At 45.5% G+C, this 17,204-nt stretch overlaps 1 protein-coding gene across 1 annotated transcript; it reads left to right on the top strand.

Annotated features, from left to right (window-relative positions):
• The first annotated feature begins 274 nt into the window (after positions 1 to 274).
• RRP9 (ribosomal RNA processing 9, U3 small nucleolar RNA binding protein) lies at positions 275 to 16,599 on the top strand. Its single transcript, XM_044451468.1, has 15 exons — positions 275 to 398; positions 1,434 to 1,516; positions 1,885 to 1,991; positions 4,646 to 4,713; positions 5,547 to 5,588; positions 6,370 to 6,496; positions 9,255 to 9,379; positions 9,885 to 9,977; positions 10,528 to 10,628; positions 11,670 to 11,804; positions 13,063 to 13,125; positions 13,208 to 13,353; positions 14,204 to 14,283; positions 15,606 to 15,679; positions 16,419 to 16,599. The coding sequence occupies exons 1-15, from the start codon at positions 303 to 305 to the stop codon at positions 16,522 to 16,524; spliced, it is 1,446 nt and encodes a 481-aa protein (XP_044307403.1). The 5' UTR covers positions 275 to 302; the 3' UTR covers positions 16,525 to 16,599.
• Positions 16,600 to 17,204: the final 605 nt, after the last annotated feature.

Raw genomic sequence — 17,204 nt, 5'->3', positions numbered from 1 at the left:
CTGCCGGCGGACGACCAAGTCGAAGGCGCACGCCTCGCCGCTCCAACAGGAAAGCCCCAGTACGAGACGGAGACAAGCGGCTCATCAAACCAGTAAGATAATAGAGGTGGTAGTTCCCCGGTTAGTGTCGACCAATGAGCATGAAGCTGGCAAAGTGGGCGTACCCAGCGGAGTTCCGGGCAGAATACGAGCCAATAGAGAAGGGCCAGAGGCGTTTCCGTCCTATGGGAAGGCGCCGGGGCTGGGTCAGAGAGCCACGTGGAGGAAGCGCGCTCCGTTGAGGCTGCAGCTTCGGAAGCGGCATGGCGGCCGCAGGCATGAAGAGGAAACAGAAGCAGCAGCAGAAGCAGCGGGGGCTCACGGCTTCTGCCGCGGGGGCTGGGCCCAAGAGGCGCAAGGTGAGCGCGGGTGTGGGGTGGTCCGAGGCAAAGGGAAGGCGGAACCCGATTACTGCCGCCATGCTTTCCTCTCAGGCATCCCCGCACGCACTTCTGCGAAATCCTTAGGGGTGCCGAGAGAAGTTCTGGTCCGCCTGAGTGCAGCACAGCCGTGCTGGGGCTGATATTGTTGTATATCTGTTGTAAACTGCCCCGAGATGTTTGTGAAGGGAGGGTATAGAAAAGTTTTAAATAAGCTTTAAATAAATAAATGTTGTCTGCATCGGGGCATGACCTGTCATGGTGTTGTGCAGTGTGAGCCGAAGTGAATTTATGGCGCTATCCTATACATATTTGGGCAGAAAAAGGTTGTACAGCTCCGAGCTGGGCTGGCCATGGAATGCTGGAGCTTGTACTCGTAAGATTTTTCTTTTTCAAAAATACGTGGGGTTATGCCCTTACCGACTATGCCAGATGCAAAAGAGGGCAGGGCTCCTTCGGCCCCTTCAGTTGCAGCAGTGTATAACTTCCCTCATAACTTTATCAGCAGGCCTGTTAAAAGGTACAAGCCTCTTTTGCATTTGGCCAACCTAAAGTATATTTGAATGTAAACTCTTTGAGGTCACTATACGGGGTGTTTGCCCTGGCATCCTTTGAATTTCAACCTTAAGCTTAGCAGATTTGGGATGCTTCCAGACAGAAGGTTAGAGTTAGTGTTAGGAAAGAGCTGTGCAAAAACTTGGATTACAACTGGAAGGGTCTTCTGCACTGAGGCAGTGTGATTACATAGTGCAAGCTTAGGCTGGGAGTACCCTTGTAGTTTACCTCATAGTCTCCAGTCTCCACCTTGCACTTAGCATTTTTTATTTTGGTAAATTGTTAGAGATTTTGTTTCTTGCAGAGCTTATTTTAAACATACCAAGGGTTTTCACTATACCATTTTCTCCATGCTATTCTTGTTTTCTGGCCTTTGGAGAAAGGCCTTAGGATGTAGTGATACTTCATTCTATGAGACTTGCAGTTCTTCAATACTGAAATAAGTGTTTCATTTTTCAGCTTCCTGCTGCAGAGGAGAAGGCCTGGCAGAAAGCTGGCTCCAAGTTGAATGAGGAGATCTCTAGTGATTCAGAACCAGAGAGGTAAGGATATTCCACGTTGCTTTGGTGGCCTTTACTAGCTTAAAAGGCAACTCATATAATTTTGGATAGTCTTGGGGAAAATATAGGAGAAAACAAACTTTGAATGTATTCCTTTGGAGGTGTGAGTTGCATAAGCTAGGTGGGTGGGCGCAAGCTGTGAATTCTTGTGTATACCCATCTATCCTATATGGCTGTGTGCACTGAAGCCCTCTGCAGAATTTCTTGATGTGGGTTTTTGGCCTGTAGGGACTGCCACAGGAGACTGAATCATACTCTCCAAAAGGATTGTGAAAAACTTGTTTCTTGGTGATGGATGCTTTGGGAAAAATTAGATACCTTTGCGTTAATTGTTCCGTTCTCACCTGTAGTCCAGCAAAGAAAAAGAACAATGAAGCAGAAGAGGAGATTGAAGAGACAGCACAAGAGAAGAAACTAAGATTAGCAAAGTTATATCTGGAACAACTTCGACAGCAAGGTGTGTGGGGGTTGGATTTTATGTAACTGGACTGTTAGCCTATTAAGGCTGCAATCCTGTGCACACTGGGACAGGGAACAGCATACAGCTCCCAGCATATCTCAGTCAGCAGTGTTGCCTGGGGCATATTGAGAGTTGTAGGCCTTTCTACAGACCTGGTTCAGATGAGCCACTGTGGTTTATTTTCATACATGAATTGTCATGTCATCTGAGCAGAGGCCACGTCACTGAGGGTAGCATGCCTTTTCAAACAGGCTACCTGGCAGTGTCCATGGTGGCTGGTCCTGCTTCAGAACAGGGTCTCTCACCAGGGATGAGACCTTTTACTTCTCCTTGCTACACTTGCCAGGCAGCTGTTGGGTGACTGCCATTCTCGGCCACCACCAAAGTGGTACTTAGGGTCACCTGGCAGAGGCTTACTTGAGCTCCACTCTGCACTCCTGCTCTGTGCTTGGGGCTGTGACATGGAGAGGATCAGGCACCCTCACCTGCTGCTTGGAGGCAGGGGTGGCTAATCTGGAACAGGGACTGGGAAAGCGTCCCCCATCCCCACAAACTATACCCTTTCTGGCAAGAACAGTCTCTTTTTGTGTTTTCCCCCCATTTTTCTCCATGAGGACCAACTTTTCTTCTTTTCTCTGACCCTTTGCAAACTTGACAAAAGGTCAGACGTGCTCACTCAACCTTTATAAAGAGTTTGACAGGGTTGTCATGATATCTGAACATGGCTACTGCCTAAGCATGCTTCAAATTGTGTCTTAAATGACTGTCGTGAGTGGTGCCGGAGGTCAGACTAGATGGCCCGGGAGGCCCCTTCTGACTCGCTCAGTTTCTATGTTTAAATATACCCAAGCAAACTAATATATTGTAAAACCTTAACAAATGTGATTTTTAAAGAAAAAGAAAAGATATTTATTTATTTATTTATTTATTTGGGAAACTTGTATGCCGCCCCATTCACATAAGCCTCGGGGCGGCTTCCAACAAATAAATAACAATACAAAAATATAAAAATTGGATAATTCAGGCAATAAATAAAACCAATAAATAAACAATTAATTAAAATAACATTTAAATAAAAAGGTCTAACATTTAAATAAAAAGGTATCTTTGGCATAAAAAGAGATGCCAAAAAAGCATGAGAATTCCTCATAAGAAATTTGTGGATTTAAAAAAAATCCTTTGGTGTAAATAAGGGGAAACAGTTGCAGAATAGGAAATTTAACCCGGCTGCCTTAGACTGATATCTTGACTATGTAACTTTCAGAAACTTCTTAACTTATTGTGGCTAGCTGTTCTTGAGTCTAGTCTGCTTTGAAGATCAGAAGCATTCTCTCCACCCCTTCTTTTTTTTGGCAGGGGGTTGGTGGTGGTCTGGAAACATCCAAGACACACCAGGGCAGCTCATTTAGTCCATCCTCCAGGTGGGGCAGCATCCCTGATTAGGGGACTTCCTTTCTGGCTTCTTTTCTGGGAAAGATAGAAAATCCCTGTAATATTATCAGGATGTATTTCTCTTATCTATTGTCCTTTCTGGCCAAAGAGTAATTTTTTTAAAAGGATAAATATTCTTGAACTCATCCATCTGTTTGCATGCTGCAAAGGGTCCAAAATACAACAAGAAGAAATGGGGCAGACTACTCCAAAATTTTATTAAAATGGAAGATAGTGCATTAATGTACTTTATAAAGTGTGTTTGTAGAACAATTATGTACTTGTTGTGAGCCGCCCCGAGGCTTTGTTGCGATGGGGGCTGCATAAAAATGTTTTAAATAAATAATAGTGTGATTCTGGCAGCACATTCATGCAAAAAGCTAACTGGGTAGAGAAATGGTATAACCAAATGATGGGAAGGCACAAGTATGAAAAAGGGGGAAGAAATAATTGAGGTCCTGAGTGCCAGTGAAAAATGTATAACAATATAACAAATGAATGATCTTTTGCCCCTGAAGAAACATATTTCCAAAATGCATAGGGCAGCAATAAAATTGTTTTCATTGGCACCCAGAACTTTTAAAATTATTTCTTTGTTTCCCCTTTCAGGGAACCAATGGGCACATCTGGCTTGTATGTGACAAGGATCTGCAATTTGGATAAAATTGTGGGTTGTTGTGAACCAACTGACTTGCTGGTGCTTCCATCCTCATAGTTCTTACTGTGAACACAAGCACCTTAGTAACTAGCAGACCTTTGCAAGGTTGGTTTTGCATTATGTGTGCACCAGGAACTCTGGCTTACTTCTCATTCCTGACAAGCCAGAGAAACAGTCCAGGAACAAACTGTCTTTCTCTCCCTTGCCAGGGGAAAGACATGCCAAGTTTCTGGTTCACATGTCATGGGATGGAGCAGCTGAATAACCCAGGAGCAATTGGACAATGCTAGCCAGCATGCTGCCTCATTTATGAAAAGTCATATAAATTGTTGTTACATGCAAACTGGGCCACAGCAATTTCAAGAGACAACCATGGGTTTGAGGAGTTATACATATTGACAGTGCCTTGACAAAGAAAGAGTGCTGCATTTAATTCTTTCAGTGGAAAGGTTCCAGTTCACTAAAGAGACTGAGGTAAAGCAGTAATTCTTGCATTCTTCAGTCTAATCTCTTTCAACATCCCAAGTCTTATGTGATGTTTGTGATTTCTTCTCTTGGACAGAAGAGGAAAAGGCTGAAGAAGAGGCCTTTGAGAAGGACCTGGTTGCAGGGCGGTTGAAGGAAGATGTGGTGAGTAAAATACCTGAGAGGAATGGTGGACCAAATAAATCTGTGAGTCTCTCTGCCTCTTGAGTTGGGCAGAGGAAAGGCAAGAATTCCCACCTTGCTTATGGAATAGGTGGCATCTCCTTACTAGAGGGTTAACTATAGAAGTAGAGGGTCATACTGGGTTAAGCTCTCTTCTCTGTGGACAACAAACTCCCCCATACCAGCATGAGTGGTGGGTTAAAAAAAGATCCATCTTCTTTTCTAGCCAGGCTCAACATCCAAAGAGCTAGGATGGGCTACACAGGTCCATGGGCATCTATTTGTCACAGTACCGCAAATAATGCCTCTCAAGTGGAACCCAATCATGCTCTAGTACTGCAAAACGGATCTTCGGTAAAAGCATTGATGTAGATAGTATAAAGAATTAACTTTTTGGCATTTCATTTTCAGGAAACAATCATTTGCTTGGTTACTCTGAGCTGACATGACAGTTGTTTGTTTTCTCAGCCCTGTTTTAAAACCATGTATGTCAGATAGAGCTATGACTATATTTTAAGGTCATGAAATAGGAATATCTAAGACAGCAGAGGCAGTAAGTAAGCACTGGATGCATCAGCATTTAAATCATTTTGTCATCCAAGGCTTATCACTGTGCGGAGATTGAACAAGGGGGCACAAGAACCAGGAACTCTAGGTTATCGAAAGAAGGAAAGATGGGTGTTAGGGTTCTCTTAACGAAGCAGTGTTCCTTCAAGAATGTGACTATAACTTCCTGTCTATAACTTCCTTTTCTTTGCACATGAAGGGAGATAAGAAAATTCTTGTGATCAGCTTTCTAAATTCTTCTTCCATAGCTTGAACAGAAGGGAAAATTGCAGCGACAGATTGCAAAAACTGTAAGTTGAAAGTTGTTACAAAAAAGTTTTTTTCCTGCAGAAATTTAAAGCACATATTCTGTTTCTTGAAGCAAAGGAGGCAAGTTATTTCTGTTAAATTAACACATGAAATTTTTCTGTCTTGCTTAAGTTCACTTGGGGTGTTTTAAAATAAAATTCCAGCAGTACTAAAATAAAATTGACCTCCCTTTTCCTTGGACATTAATGCCCAGCATGTGTTTCCGCCATGAGTGAGCACTTTTCTGTGAAGTTGCCAAATTGCTTAATGCTGCTTTTGTGGTGGCTCCAGTGCTCTCAAGTTCTGCCCTGGCCTTGGAGAAAGAAGAGGTGCTGCTGCTATCCTGTTACCTAGTGTGGGAGAGGGAGAAATTGCCTGCCAAAGCTTGGGAAAGCAATGGAATACAACATTTCCTTTGGGCTGAATCTTACCCTACAATGCAAAATCATGTGCGATGCATAAATCTCTTGTTGCTGTGACCGAAGGGGTAAATTGCCAAAATTTGTATTTGTATCTGGCTTAGTAAATTCAAGTACTTTGGTTTGGATGAAGCATTGTTACCAGGAGCTTGGCTTAGCTCTCAATTTCTGGAGCAAGTCACTAACAAAGGAACATTTCTACGTTTTCAGTAAGATCAGTGTGTGGTAGAATCTGGCCACGCTACCCCTGTGCCTTGACTTTGAATATACCTGTTGAACACAACTTGGCCAAGCTTGTGGACCGGTGTTCCTTCAAGCTGATGCCTAGGCATGAATGTCAATCTTTTTGGTACTCTTTGGACAGTTGCAGCCTCCAGACAGTTCTGACATCAGGATACTGCGAGGTCACCAGTTGCCCATCACCTGTCTGGTCATCTCACCAGATGATAAATATCTCTTCTCTGCAGCTAAAGACTGCTCCATCATCAAATGTAAGTCTTATACTCTGCACAAGGAAAGATTGTCTGGACATGGAAGAAGGGGCAGAAAAAGAGTAAACATTAATGTTTCTCATGGCATCATCCAGAGAATTGGAAAGGTCAATGGATCAAGTCTGTGTTGCCTACCCCAAATGTTGATGTGCCAGTTTTATCTTCCTGTAGATTTTAGCAAGTTTAAATTCATAGAATAGTAGAGTTGGAAGGGGCCCAGGGCACTGGGTCCAACTCCTTGCTCAATGCAGGACCGCAAGATAAAGCATCACTGACAGATGGGTGTCCAGCTGCATCTCGAATGCCTCCAGCGTCGGGGAGCCCAGAACCTTCCTAGGGCACCAGTTCCATTGCCACACTGGAAGTTTTGTCTGACATCCACCCAGAATTGGGCTTCCTGTGACATGAGCCCATGGCCCTCTTCTGCATGACATCCTTTCAAGTATTTGAAAAGTGCTATCATATCTCCCCTCAGTCTTCTCTTCTCAAGGCTAAAGCCTTTCAATCATTTTTCATAGGGCTTTGTTTCCATTCCCCTGACCATCTTTATTGCCTTCCTCTGAACTGTTTCTAGGTTGCAACTTGGCAACCAAGGTTGCAACTTGGCAACTAAATCAACATGTACCACTATTACCCCTATAACTCTCCTTCCATGTCATTTTGGACTGGAAGACAAAATCCAGAAGCTTGTCTCATGTCCTTGTATGCACATAAGAGCAGCAACTTTGCAAGGAGTTTAATCCATTGGAACTTGTAGCTGTACTGTTTGATCTAACTGACCACAGCTTTCCCAAATAATCAGGTAGAGGTCTTCCTTAGCTCTGCTGCCTCTGTTGTACAGAAATGAGGGGGACTGAACTGATAGGCTCATGTGATTTGCTACAGGGCAGTGGCCCTTCCGACAGAACGCCAGGGATGGGCAGTGCACAGCCCCCAGCTCCATGGCACAGCCCCTGCTTTTTTGCCAGTGCAATCCGTGGCGGCGGCTAAGCAGTCGAGCACGTTGCTGAGTTTGAACAGCAAAATACTGTGGAGCAGTAAAACAGTCAATTTCTTGCTGCCACCAAATTGAGCAGCACAGTGATCCGTGGAGTCAAAAATGGCCCCTAATCAACCTGAGGTTGCCCAGTCCTTGATTAGGTTGGATTTGTATCCCTGATGGTCTGAATCTTACCTATGGAGAAGGAACTGATGGCTTTATTTATTTATTTAAGTTATTTGTATGCCGTCCTTTGCAAGAGCCTCAGGACGGCTTTCACAAATAAAATACATATACATAAAAGTATAACATACATAAATTAATGACCCACTCTGGCTGCAATTAAAATAGGATAATAAAATTCAATATTAAAACTTGTTAAAATATTGATTAAATAAAAAGATCTTAACCTGGCGCCGAGAAACATATAATGACGGCGCCAGGCAGACCTCTCTGGGGAGCACATTCCATAGACAGGGCGCCACCGCAGAGAAGGCCCTCCTCTGGGTACTCTGTCTCCTGATGTCTTTCAAAGAGGGTTCCCGGAGGAGGGCTTCTGCTGCCGATCTCGGGGGGCGGGAGGGCAAATAGGGAAAAGGCGTTTCTTTAGGTATCCTGGTCCCAAGCTGTTTAGGGCTCTATAGGTAATAACCAGCACCTTGAATTGAGCCCGGACTTTGATGGGAAGCTAGTGGAGCTGATAGAGGACTGGGATTATATTAAGGTTGTTTTCTGAACTGTGGGCATCCAATTGACAATCGTTTTTATTGAAGCTTAGTTTTAAAACACCCATGGAAATTGGTACAACCTTGACCAATTACTTTCATATTAGCTCTGTTTTCCGGGCTATTGTGGAATCATCCTTGGTTTGGCTTCATGTGGGTTCACATTGTCAGGGTTGGTGGATACTGTTGTATGGTTGGTGTAATGGATGCCAGGCTGGAGTAAAGGTTGGTGATTGAGGCATGGATGGTGTTTCAGGGGATGAATACACACATGAAGTTGCATCTCTCAGTGCAGCTGAACATTGCAAGAAACTGTGCACACTCTGCTCTGCAGGTGCTAAGATATGGTGCAGCTTTAATTCTGTATCTTATGAGTAAGTTCTGAAGGATACTTCGTGCTGAAATTAAGCCATCCTATAACCAAGTGGTTGATTTCCCTGTCCCAGCAGTTGTATAAGGGTGCCAGCAGAGAGGTGTAAAAGAATATGGGTCATGGTGGGTTAATCACTTGAATGTGACATCCCAATGAATGTATTCAATGTTAGCATGAATTGTAAATTTGGGTGGCTTATGATTGAAGGCTGACTTGGTTTTCCCTATTCTCTAAGTTAGGGGTGGGGGATATAGAGAATGTCCTTATTCACGGCTTCTGAATCAGTTGGCTTACAAAAGGCAATTTATAATAGAATTTCAAACTTTTGTTCATTTTTATGCTGCCTCTGAACAGATACACAGCCTCTGTTGGTCTTCTCATCATTTCTACCCCACAGACTGTGCACTTTGTGGTAACCTAAATAAAAAAATGGTATGACGTAATGGCTACTATTTTTATAAAAGCCAATCTCTTCTCTTTGCATAACCTCAACATTTCTTGATTTCCTATGAAAAGATGTCTGGTTATTAGAAATAGCCTCCCTAACCCTGCATTTTACCACAGTAGCTTGAATGTGCAGAACCCAGGATTAACTAAGGTGGAGGAAGATCCTGAAATTTGAGAATATCTGCGAGGTGGTTTTGTCCTCATCCAGCTGACTTAGACGTTGTTGCATCGTAGGGGATGTAGAAAGTGGGAAGAAGCTGCATGTGATCCGCGGAGGCAAGAAGGGGACAGAAGACAGTCACGTTGGGCACACGGCACACATCCTCGCCATGGCCATCTCATCAGATGGCAAATACTTGGTAAGGGGCATCCTCCCCGTTCTGAGATAACCAGCTCCTTGGTCTCGAGCAGAGATGGGGGACTAATTGCGTTCTGAGTCTGTGCAGCTCGGTTTTTCCTCCTCATTGCAAAAACTTGGGCAGTCCCTCTGGCAAAGGTACCTAGTACTGTGTGGGCCGCTTGCTAGGATAAGGTGATCTGTCGGACAGCGGTCGCTGATCAACCTGTGCATTACCAGTCATGTGTCCAAGGGAGCCTTAGGGCTAATGGGGCGGGATAAAAGTCTTAACAAGTAAGTAGCTTGATGGAGGCAGAGCCATTGGTCAACTGAGCCAGGCTGCTTGGACACCTTAGTAAGGGGACCAGCCTTGCCAGAAGTTTTGGACTACAGCTGCCATCCTCCCCAGCCAGCAGTGGGAAGTATAGTCCAACACATCTGGAGGACAGTAGGCTGGTCTCAGGTCTGTGCCATGCTAGCAAAGGGCTGTGGGCACTGATGTCGTTTGCTTTGTCTTTTCCCGCTAGGCGACAGGAGACAGGAACAAGCTCATCATGATCTGGGAAGCCACCACGTGCAGCCACCTGTACAAGTTCACCGGGCATCGTGATACCGTGTCGGTGAGTGAGCTCTGCAACCGAGGCAGCAGCTTCACAGCTCAGGCGCGCCCAGCATGTGTACATGGGGTTTTCACTTAATGTTGCATCCCAAAACGAAGCAACAGTTATATGAATAAAGACCTTCACAGCAAGCCAGCTGAGGTTTGGTGGAAGCAGCCTGCACAATTCTCTAGCTTCACGAATTCATTTAGCCGATAGCTTTCTGGCCCGTAAAATCAACATTCCTGCTAACAGACTCGGTATTATTGTGGATTTCCTTTCCTTTCGGGAGCTGCTTTATAGGAAAGGCAGGATGAAAAGATAATTCAGGGTGCTTCGTGCAGCATTTGAGGATCACTTTTCTTTTTAATGACAAGTGCCTGTCCTTCCTGAAGGCGTTGAAGCTCCCTGTCTCTCACTCAGTAATATTAAAGCCCCCTCTCTCCTCTGGGCAGGGCCTGGGCCAGGCTTGGCGGAGAGATTCAAGGGTTGATGGCCAAACACTCCTGCCAGCCCTGCCTCCCCCTCAGGCTGCTGCCTCCCTCCTGCCACTCTCCTCTCTCCCATGCAGGGCCTGTCTTTCCAGAAAGGCACGCACCAGCTGTACAGCGCCTCGCACGACCGCTCCGTCAAAGTGTGGAATGTGGCCGAGAACGCCTATGTGGAAACCTTGTAAGCAGCATGCTTTCCTGTGTGCTTGTGCAACCAGGGGAAAGACCCTGAGAAACCTCTGGAGTTTATTGGAACTGTAGGAGTCCTGGGCTTCTCTGTAACTCTCAGAAAGCTGATCTGGAGGGTAGGGTGCAGCGGGGCCTTGGTGATCAATTAACATGGCGGTTCCTCTTTTTGTGACCATTCCTAGCCAGCAAACAGTTGTCCAAGTGAGTTTGCCACTGCTTCAGGCTGTGCAAAACTGTTTTGCAGCATGGGCAATTTCAGAGGGTTTGGGGAGCCATTTGCTGCCCCAGGAACCTACTGGGGATCCCTTTGTGTGGCAATATTTATACCACTTATAGCAGCAAAAAAGCACAATCTATTTTCAAAACAGGGCAACTGTGTTCCTTGTTTTAATGCAAAATTGTAATTCCAGAAGACCCAGGATAGTCTAATTTTTGTATTTAATCAGAGTATGCATTTGCGGTGCGGTGGGGTGGGGGTGCAAAAAAGACCAGGGCTCTCATGTGGGCCAGCTGTGTCTCATCATTACAGTTTTGGAAGACTCATCAAAACCCATCACTGAACCCAGTTCCTTCAGTAGGACTTCCACTGTCTGAAATGCGGCATTCCAATGGGGGAGGAAAGGTAGCTGTCTGTTTGGTGGTAGTACAATAGAGCTGCACACCTGGTTGATTTTTAATGTCTGTCTGTTGGAAGGCAGGAATCTTTTTCATATAGACTCCTCACTGCAGTCCCATTTCTAGTCACAATCCTTGGGATCATGCAGGCAAAACCAAAAATTAATCTTTGAAGTAATCTTGTTCCTCTCCTGCCAGCCTTATGAGGAAGAGGGAACCTTTTCCCTTCTCAAGTGTGAGTGTGCTCAGGAGCCAGCATTTCTGAATGCAGCTGACTAAGCCACCATAAAAAACCAAATCCTGAGATGCCTTAGCAGTGAGACACAGTGGAATCTTTTCAGGAGAAATGCCTGGTTCTCAGATCCATACGGTCAGCAGCTGAATCTCCTGCTTAGCTTCTTCTTGCTCCCCTTCTCAGGTTTGGACATCAGGATGTGATCACAGGACTGGACAGTCTGGGCCGGGAGTGCTGCGTCACAGCAGGAGGGAGGGACGGCACTGTCCGAATCTGGAAGATCCCTGAGGAGTCCCAGCTCGTGTTCTATGGGCACCAGTACGTATGGGAGCAGCACCCAGTTCAGGGACTTCCCTCCAACAGAACACAGCATGGAGAGGGGCACGCACTCTGTGTGCCAACAAGCCACCTTGCTGCTTTTGCTGCAGCTGCACCCTCTCTTGATGTCGAACACATCCGCTGTTAGTCCTCTGCAGCTAGCTCATGGATAGACGCATCAGGCTTTCCAGCATTTAAGTCGTCAGGTTTTTTGACCATTGCCCCTGTTTCCATTTTGGTTCTGAGCCTGTTGTGGGAGTGGGTGGCATCCAGAGAGCCACTTGTGGCCCTCCTGTGTTCACAAATGGTGTGTATGGGTGCTGGGGAGGGGATTTACAATTTCTCCTTCCTTCTGCTGTCCTCTGCGTGGGGTGGAGGGTGGAGTGAAATGATGGTACTGGAGCTGGAAGCAGGGAAGCCCTCTTGTGTGGGCTCCATCAGAATGCTGTGGGTTTAAAATTTAGGACTACTGACTAACCAGCTGCCCAAAGGTCTAATTATTAAGTGTACTCCAAATGCTACAGTTTGAACAGGTGCTTCATTTAGGCTGTTTGATGTATATGAAATCGCCACTTCACAAGAATTCCTTTCCTCTTCGTGAGAACTGGTGAAATAACTTTAGAGATGAAAAATAAAATTCCTAGCATAAGTGACATCAAGGATGGTATGAATGTCCTATTCACACGTAGTGACCATCCATGGCTTGTTTAGGTCTGACTAGTGACCATGTGGAGGTGAGCTGCCTCCAGACTGTTTGCCCATTTCCGTTTAGGAGGACCCCGTCACTGTGTTGTTTGCTGTGAAGTCTGAACTTGGACCTCTGGGCTGTTACAGGAGAAACAGCCCAGCGTTTAACCCATGCTTTGTCTTATCAAGGAAGTGAGTGCACAGTTGGGAAATAACCAGACAGGAGTGAACACGTATGGTATGACTACTTCGGTTTAAACAACACATCAGTAGTCATTACACCTGAACTTGGCATTTGCATTTCCTGGTGAGAAGCTTATCCCATAAAGACATTCCATCAAACATCTTCTTTACCACCTTCTGCATCGTACCTTTAAGTTGGCTGGGTGCTGAAGTGTTTTTGCCCAAGTTGGTGCTGAAGCATGCCATCTGCTCCTGTCTTGTGTTTATATTGGCTAGATTAAACCTACCTATTAGCAATACTATACCTACTATTGACTAGACTGTGCAGCTTTTCAGTCGAGTGGGCCATGGAATTTAACAACAGTAATGCTTTTCTCCTTTGGAATAGGGGCTCTATTGATTGTATTCAGCTGATCAATGAGGAACACATGGTGTCTGGTGCAGATGATGGGTAAGAACCTCCAGAAGTCTTGGTCGTCTTGTTTTTCCCAGGGGCTTTTTCATGTGCGATAATTGTGTTTGCTGTCCTTAAGGTCCATAGCCCTCTGGGGTATCTCAAAAAAGAAGCCACTGACCATGGTGAAGCAAGCCCACAGTTGCCACGGCATGCAGGGCCTGGAGCAGCCATATTGGATCTCTTCAGTTGCAGCCTTGCTGAACAGTGACCTCGTAGCCACAGGTACCTCAAGCTGTGGGACCCCAGCCTTGCTTTCTCTTTTGTCTGTCTTAGACTGCAATTCTCTTACATTTGAGTGAGGCACTGCATTGCTATTTTCTGCTCAGTTGGTAGCATGCCTGTTTGAAAGAGCTTTGTGTGAAACCATCTGCCTGCGGGTTCAGTCAGGTGAGCAGGTTCTGCTTTGGATTATTATCTTGTAATGTATTCCAGGATCCTTATTAAGGTGGGGGTGGGGAATGGGTGCTGGCCGTGGAGTGTGGGGCGGCAACTCTGCTGTTGGTGCTGCTTGTTGGTCATGCCGGCTGGGTCTGGTAGGAGTCCAGTGCTGCACAGAGGACTGCAGGTTCCCCAGCCCTGTGCTTCAGGTCGAAATGGCCTTCAGAGCAGCTGCACATGCCTCTCCATTGCTCTCCCTGTTGCCATGCGGGCCTCCTAAAGGCGGTAAGTTGTTTCAGGCCCCCAGTGACCGAATGGCCTTACACTGTACTTGAATGGCTTCTCAAGTCTTCCTCCCCTGGGTGCCATCAGCCAAGGTAACTTGAACCTTATACCCATTCAGGCCCTTGGTCCATCCAGCCCAGGACCACTGCCACAGGCAGCCCTCCCTGGAGATACTGAGGACTGAACGTGAGCCCTTCTGCACGCAACACCGGTGCTCTGCCCTGAGCCGTGGCCCTTCCCAGGGCACTTGGGTGTTTGACCTGTGATGCCAAAGAACACAGCTGAGTGCTGTTGGAGATACCTTTGGTTTTATAAATTTACACTCACAGATAGCTTCTGCTGAACTAACTGGCCCCTCACTTGTGCGAAAGGGCCAGTGTTTTGTCCTCCCATGCTTTGCTCTTTGCAGGTTCGCACAGTGGCAGTGTGAAGTTGTGGAAGTGTGCACAGGGATTCCGGAAGCTGGAGCCAGTCTTTGAGATTCCCCTGGTAAGGAAAGTGCTGGCGGGGAGGGTAGAGTTGAGCTCCTTGTTTACGGTGCTCTTTGCTTAGATAGCGTTCCACAGTACGCAAGTGTTAAAGCTAAGAAAGAGGACACATCGTACAGGGTGATCGTGGTGGTGAACCAGGGGACTCCTTGGCACTGATTCTAACCTTCACCACTCAGTTGGCAGCCTTGGCCAATCCTTTCCCCTTGCAATATGGGGATGACATTTCCAAGTGCACTGTACAAATCCATGCACGCTCTCTAGTTGCACACATACGGAATTCTCTTAAGTGCTGCAAGCTGCTGTGTAAGTGCTGGGGGTTTTTCACAGCTGAGTTTTCCTTCTTTAAAGCAATTCATGGGAACTAACTCTTGAGCAGAGTGCAAAGGAGTGCAGTGGCTGCAAGGCCCAAAGCAAATTACCCTGCGCTCATCTAGACTGTCCAGTGCGATGCCAGTACTGTTAGCTGCTGCACCTGATTTCCCTACGAAATAGCTATTGGTGTTGTGTTGGGCTAGGTTAGGCTGGCCCAATGGAATTGATGTTAGCAGTTGTGCTCTGTTGGATACCTCCTGTTATTTTAAGTAAGCTGCAGTATAGGGCCTGACTTGGCCTGATGAGTAATCATCTGAGCTTAGGCTGATACAGAAAATGTTTGTTTTGCTTTACATCATATTGGTCCCCAATTCATGCAAAAAATGACTTCTTATGGTTTCCTTGTGGAAGGGCTTCAGCAATGGGGCTGCTGGTCAGAACTTCAATCATAAAGGATGCTTTGAAGTGATGGCAGTTTTTATAGCTATACTAAGAATTAGAAAATTGGTGGATTGGGTTATATGGGAAAACAGAGTGGACATGACTTGGACTGTGAGTGAAAGACAGAAATCAAATTAAATGCCACTAGCAGTGACAGCATATTTGGTGGATCAAAATTCTGCAGTGACCCCTGAAATAATGGAGTAGCTTCTAGAGTGATGGCTATATTAGGCTGTTGCAGCAAAAACAGCTAATTTTTCTGGCACGTTAAAGAGAAATTTATTACGGCTTTATAAGTGCCACAATAAATTTGTCTTTGAGATGCCACTAGACTCTATCCTGAAATATGCAGAATACTCTTGAACAGCTCAGACATTTCAAAATCCACACCCCCTGCTGTTTGATTTGTTCATTTTGAATTGATTTAACAGCTCAGACTTGTTCCTCATGCCTTATGCTGTTGCTGTCTACAAGGCTGAGAGGGTTACAAACTCATCTCATTTGTGCTTAGGTGGATAAACAGCTTTCCAATAACTAGTGTTTAATTGCTTTGTGTGTGTTTCTCAGGTTGGCTTTGTAAATAGCTTGAAATTCTCAAATTCTGGAAACTTTCTGGTTGCTGGAATTGGACAAGAACACAGGTATTCAGTTGTGCCATTCTGCTTTACTACTATATCCGTACATACTTTCTACCCCCACTGTCATAGAGCACCATAAGAAGTATGCTCAGTGCAGACTTCAAGACCAAATGCAAAGTTTTCCCCAAGCTTTCTTGAGAGTGTAGTTTATTAGATGATAATTATGGCTCTCTTGCTGAATACTTAGTACTCCTGCACAACTTGATAGGGTTCCTGGCAATTTAACTGTCTGAAATTTAGTAGAATTGCCCACGAGTTCGAGTAAGAATTTTTTGTTCCCTCCCCACCCCTTGCTTAGAATTCTCACCTTGTCTGTCTCCCGTGAGCCTCTCTAGGCTGACTCTAGAACAGCATCAAGCAAACAGCAGTGAAATCAAGGTTCGCTGTTTTTAAGGGCAGGTTAGAGGCAAGACTGGGCAGCCTGAAGCTGAGTGTTGCAATTCAGCTGTCTGTTTTTGAGGAACAAAGCATGCTAGGAATGTCTGTGAACAAGACCTTTCCCAGGCCTTGGGCTACAGTTCAGTCCTTTGAGCATCTTGTGTTGCAACTCTGTTAAGACTCTGTTTTCCTAATTGCATTTAGATGCACTGATTTACATTCAGATGACTTCTTGCACAGGAAGGAGTTGTGAAATGTTTGCTTCAGACCTTTGTTTAACTTTGCCTTCAGATTTACCAGATTGTAACACTTAAGAAGAATGTTTCAATGGCAAATGACGTGATTTATCTGGGTTGAATTGCAGGTTGGGTCGCTGGTGGAGGATCAAAGAGGCCAAGAATAGCATTTGCATTATCCCTCTCAAGAAAACCACAGCAGGCAACACACAGATATCTGGTGAAGGCTCCTAATCTCTCTCTCTGAAAACAACTTTCTTGAAGGCTTGAGTTAACTTGTACATTAAAACTAGTTTCTCTGTTTGTAAAGCATTAGCAGTCATATCTTACTTATCAACACAGTATTGCACCAACAGGTAATGGATTAGACTTTCAAAAACATGGGGGCAAAGCTTCCTAAAATCAGCAATCCTCTGCAATGGCCTAGAGAGACATGCTCCTTTAGTTCAGAAAAGCAACGGTGCCTTAGGACTGTTATTGGGACCAAAGAAGAGACATCCTCTAGTTCTATCCTGAGGTTCTGTTTCCACCCACTGCACTTAATTTCTTGTCTGCCTGATGCTCCTGTAGAATACACTGGGTACAACCCAGATGGGGAGGTGGTGTGTCCAATTGCACTGCTTTCTCTTGTCCTTTCACTGTCCATGGCGGAGCTTAACTTACCAGTTTGGACTAGGTCAGGTGAAATGTTTGCAGGCAGTCGTGCCTAACCCCAAACCACACTAGGATACCAACAGCCAGCCAGCCTTCACTTTGGAATTGGAAACCAATGTGAGGGAGATCCCTTGACAAGGTGCAGTCCTGTGTGTGTTTATCTGGGGGACGCTCACCCTGTTCAGTGGGGCTTCTTCCTGTGGAGGTGTGCAGCCTATGTGTGTGAGTGTGCATTTGTGCGTGTGCTGTCACCTATTCTT

The sequence above is a fragment of the Varanus komodoensis genome, unplaced genomic scaffold (genome assembly GCF_004798865.1).
Source record: "Varanus komodoensis strain SLA01 unplaced genomic scaffold, ASM479886v1 scaffold6_2, whole genome shotgun sequence".
NCBI classification, from domain to species: Eukaryota; Metazoa; Chordata; class Lepidosauria; order Squamata; family Varanidae; genus Varanus; species Varanus komodoensis.
The sequence above is the reverse complement of the archived record's forward strand: the minus strand, read 5'-3'. Positions and strand labels throughout refer to the sequence as shown.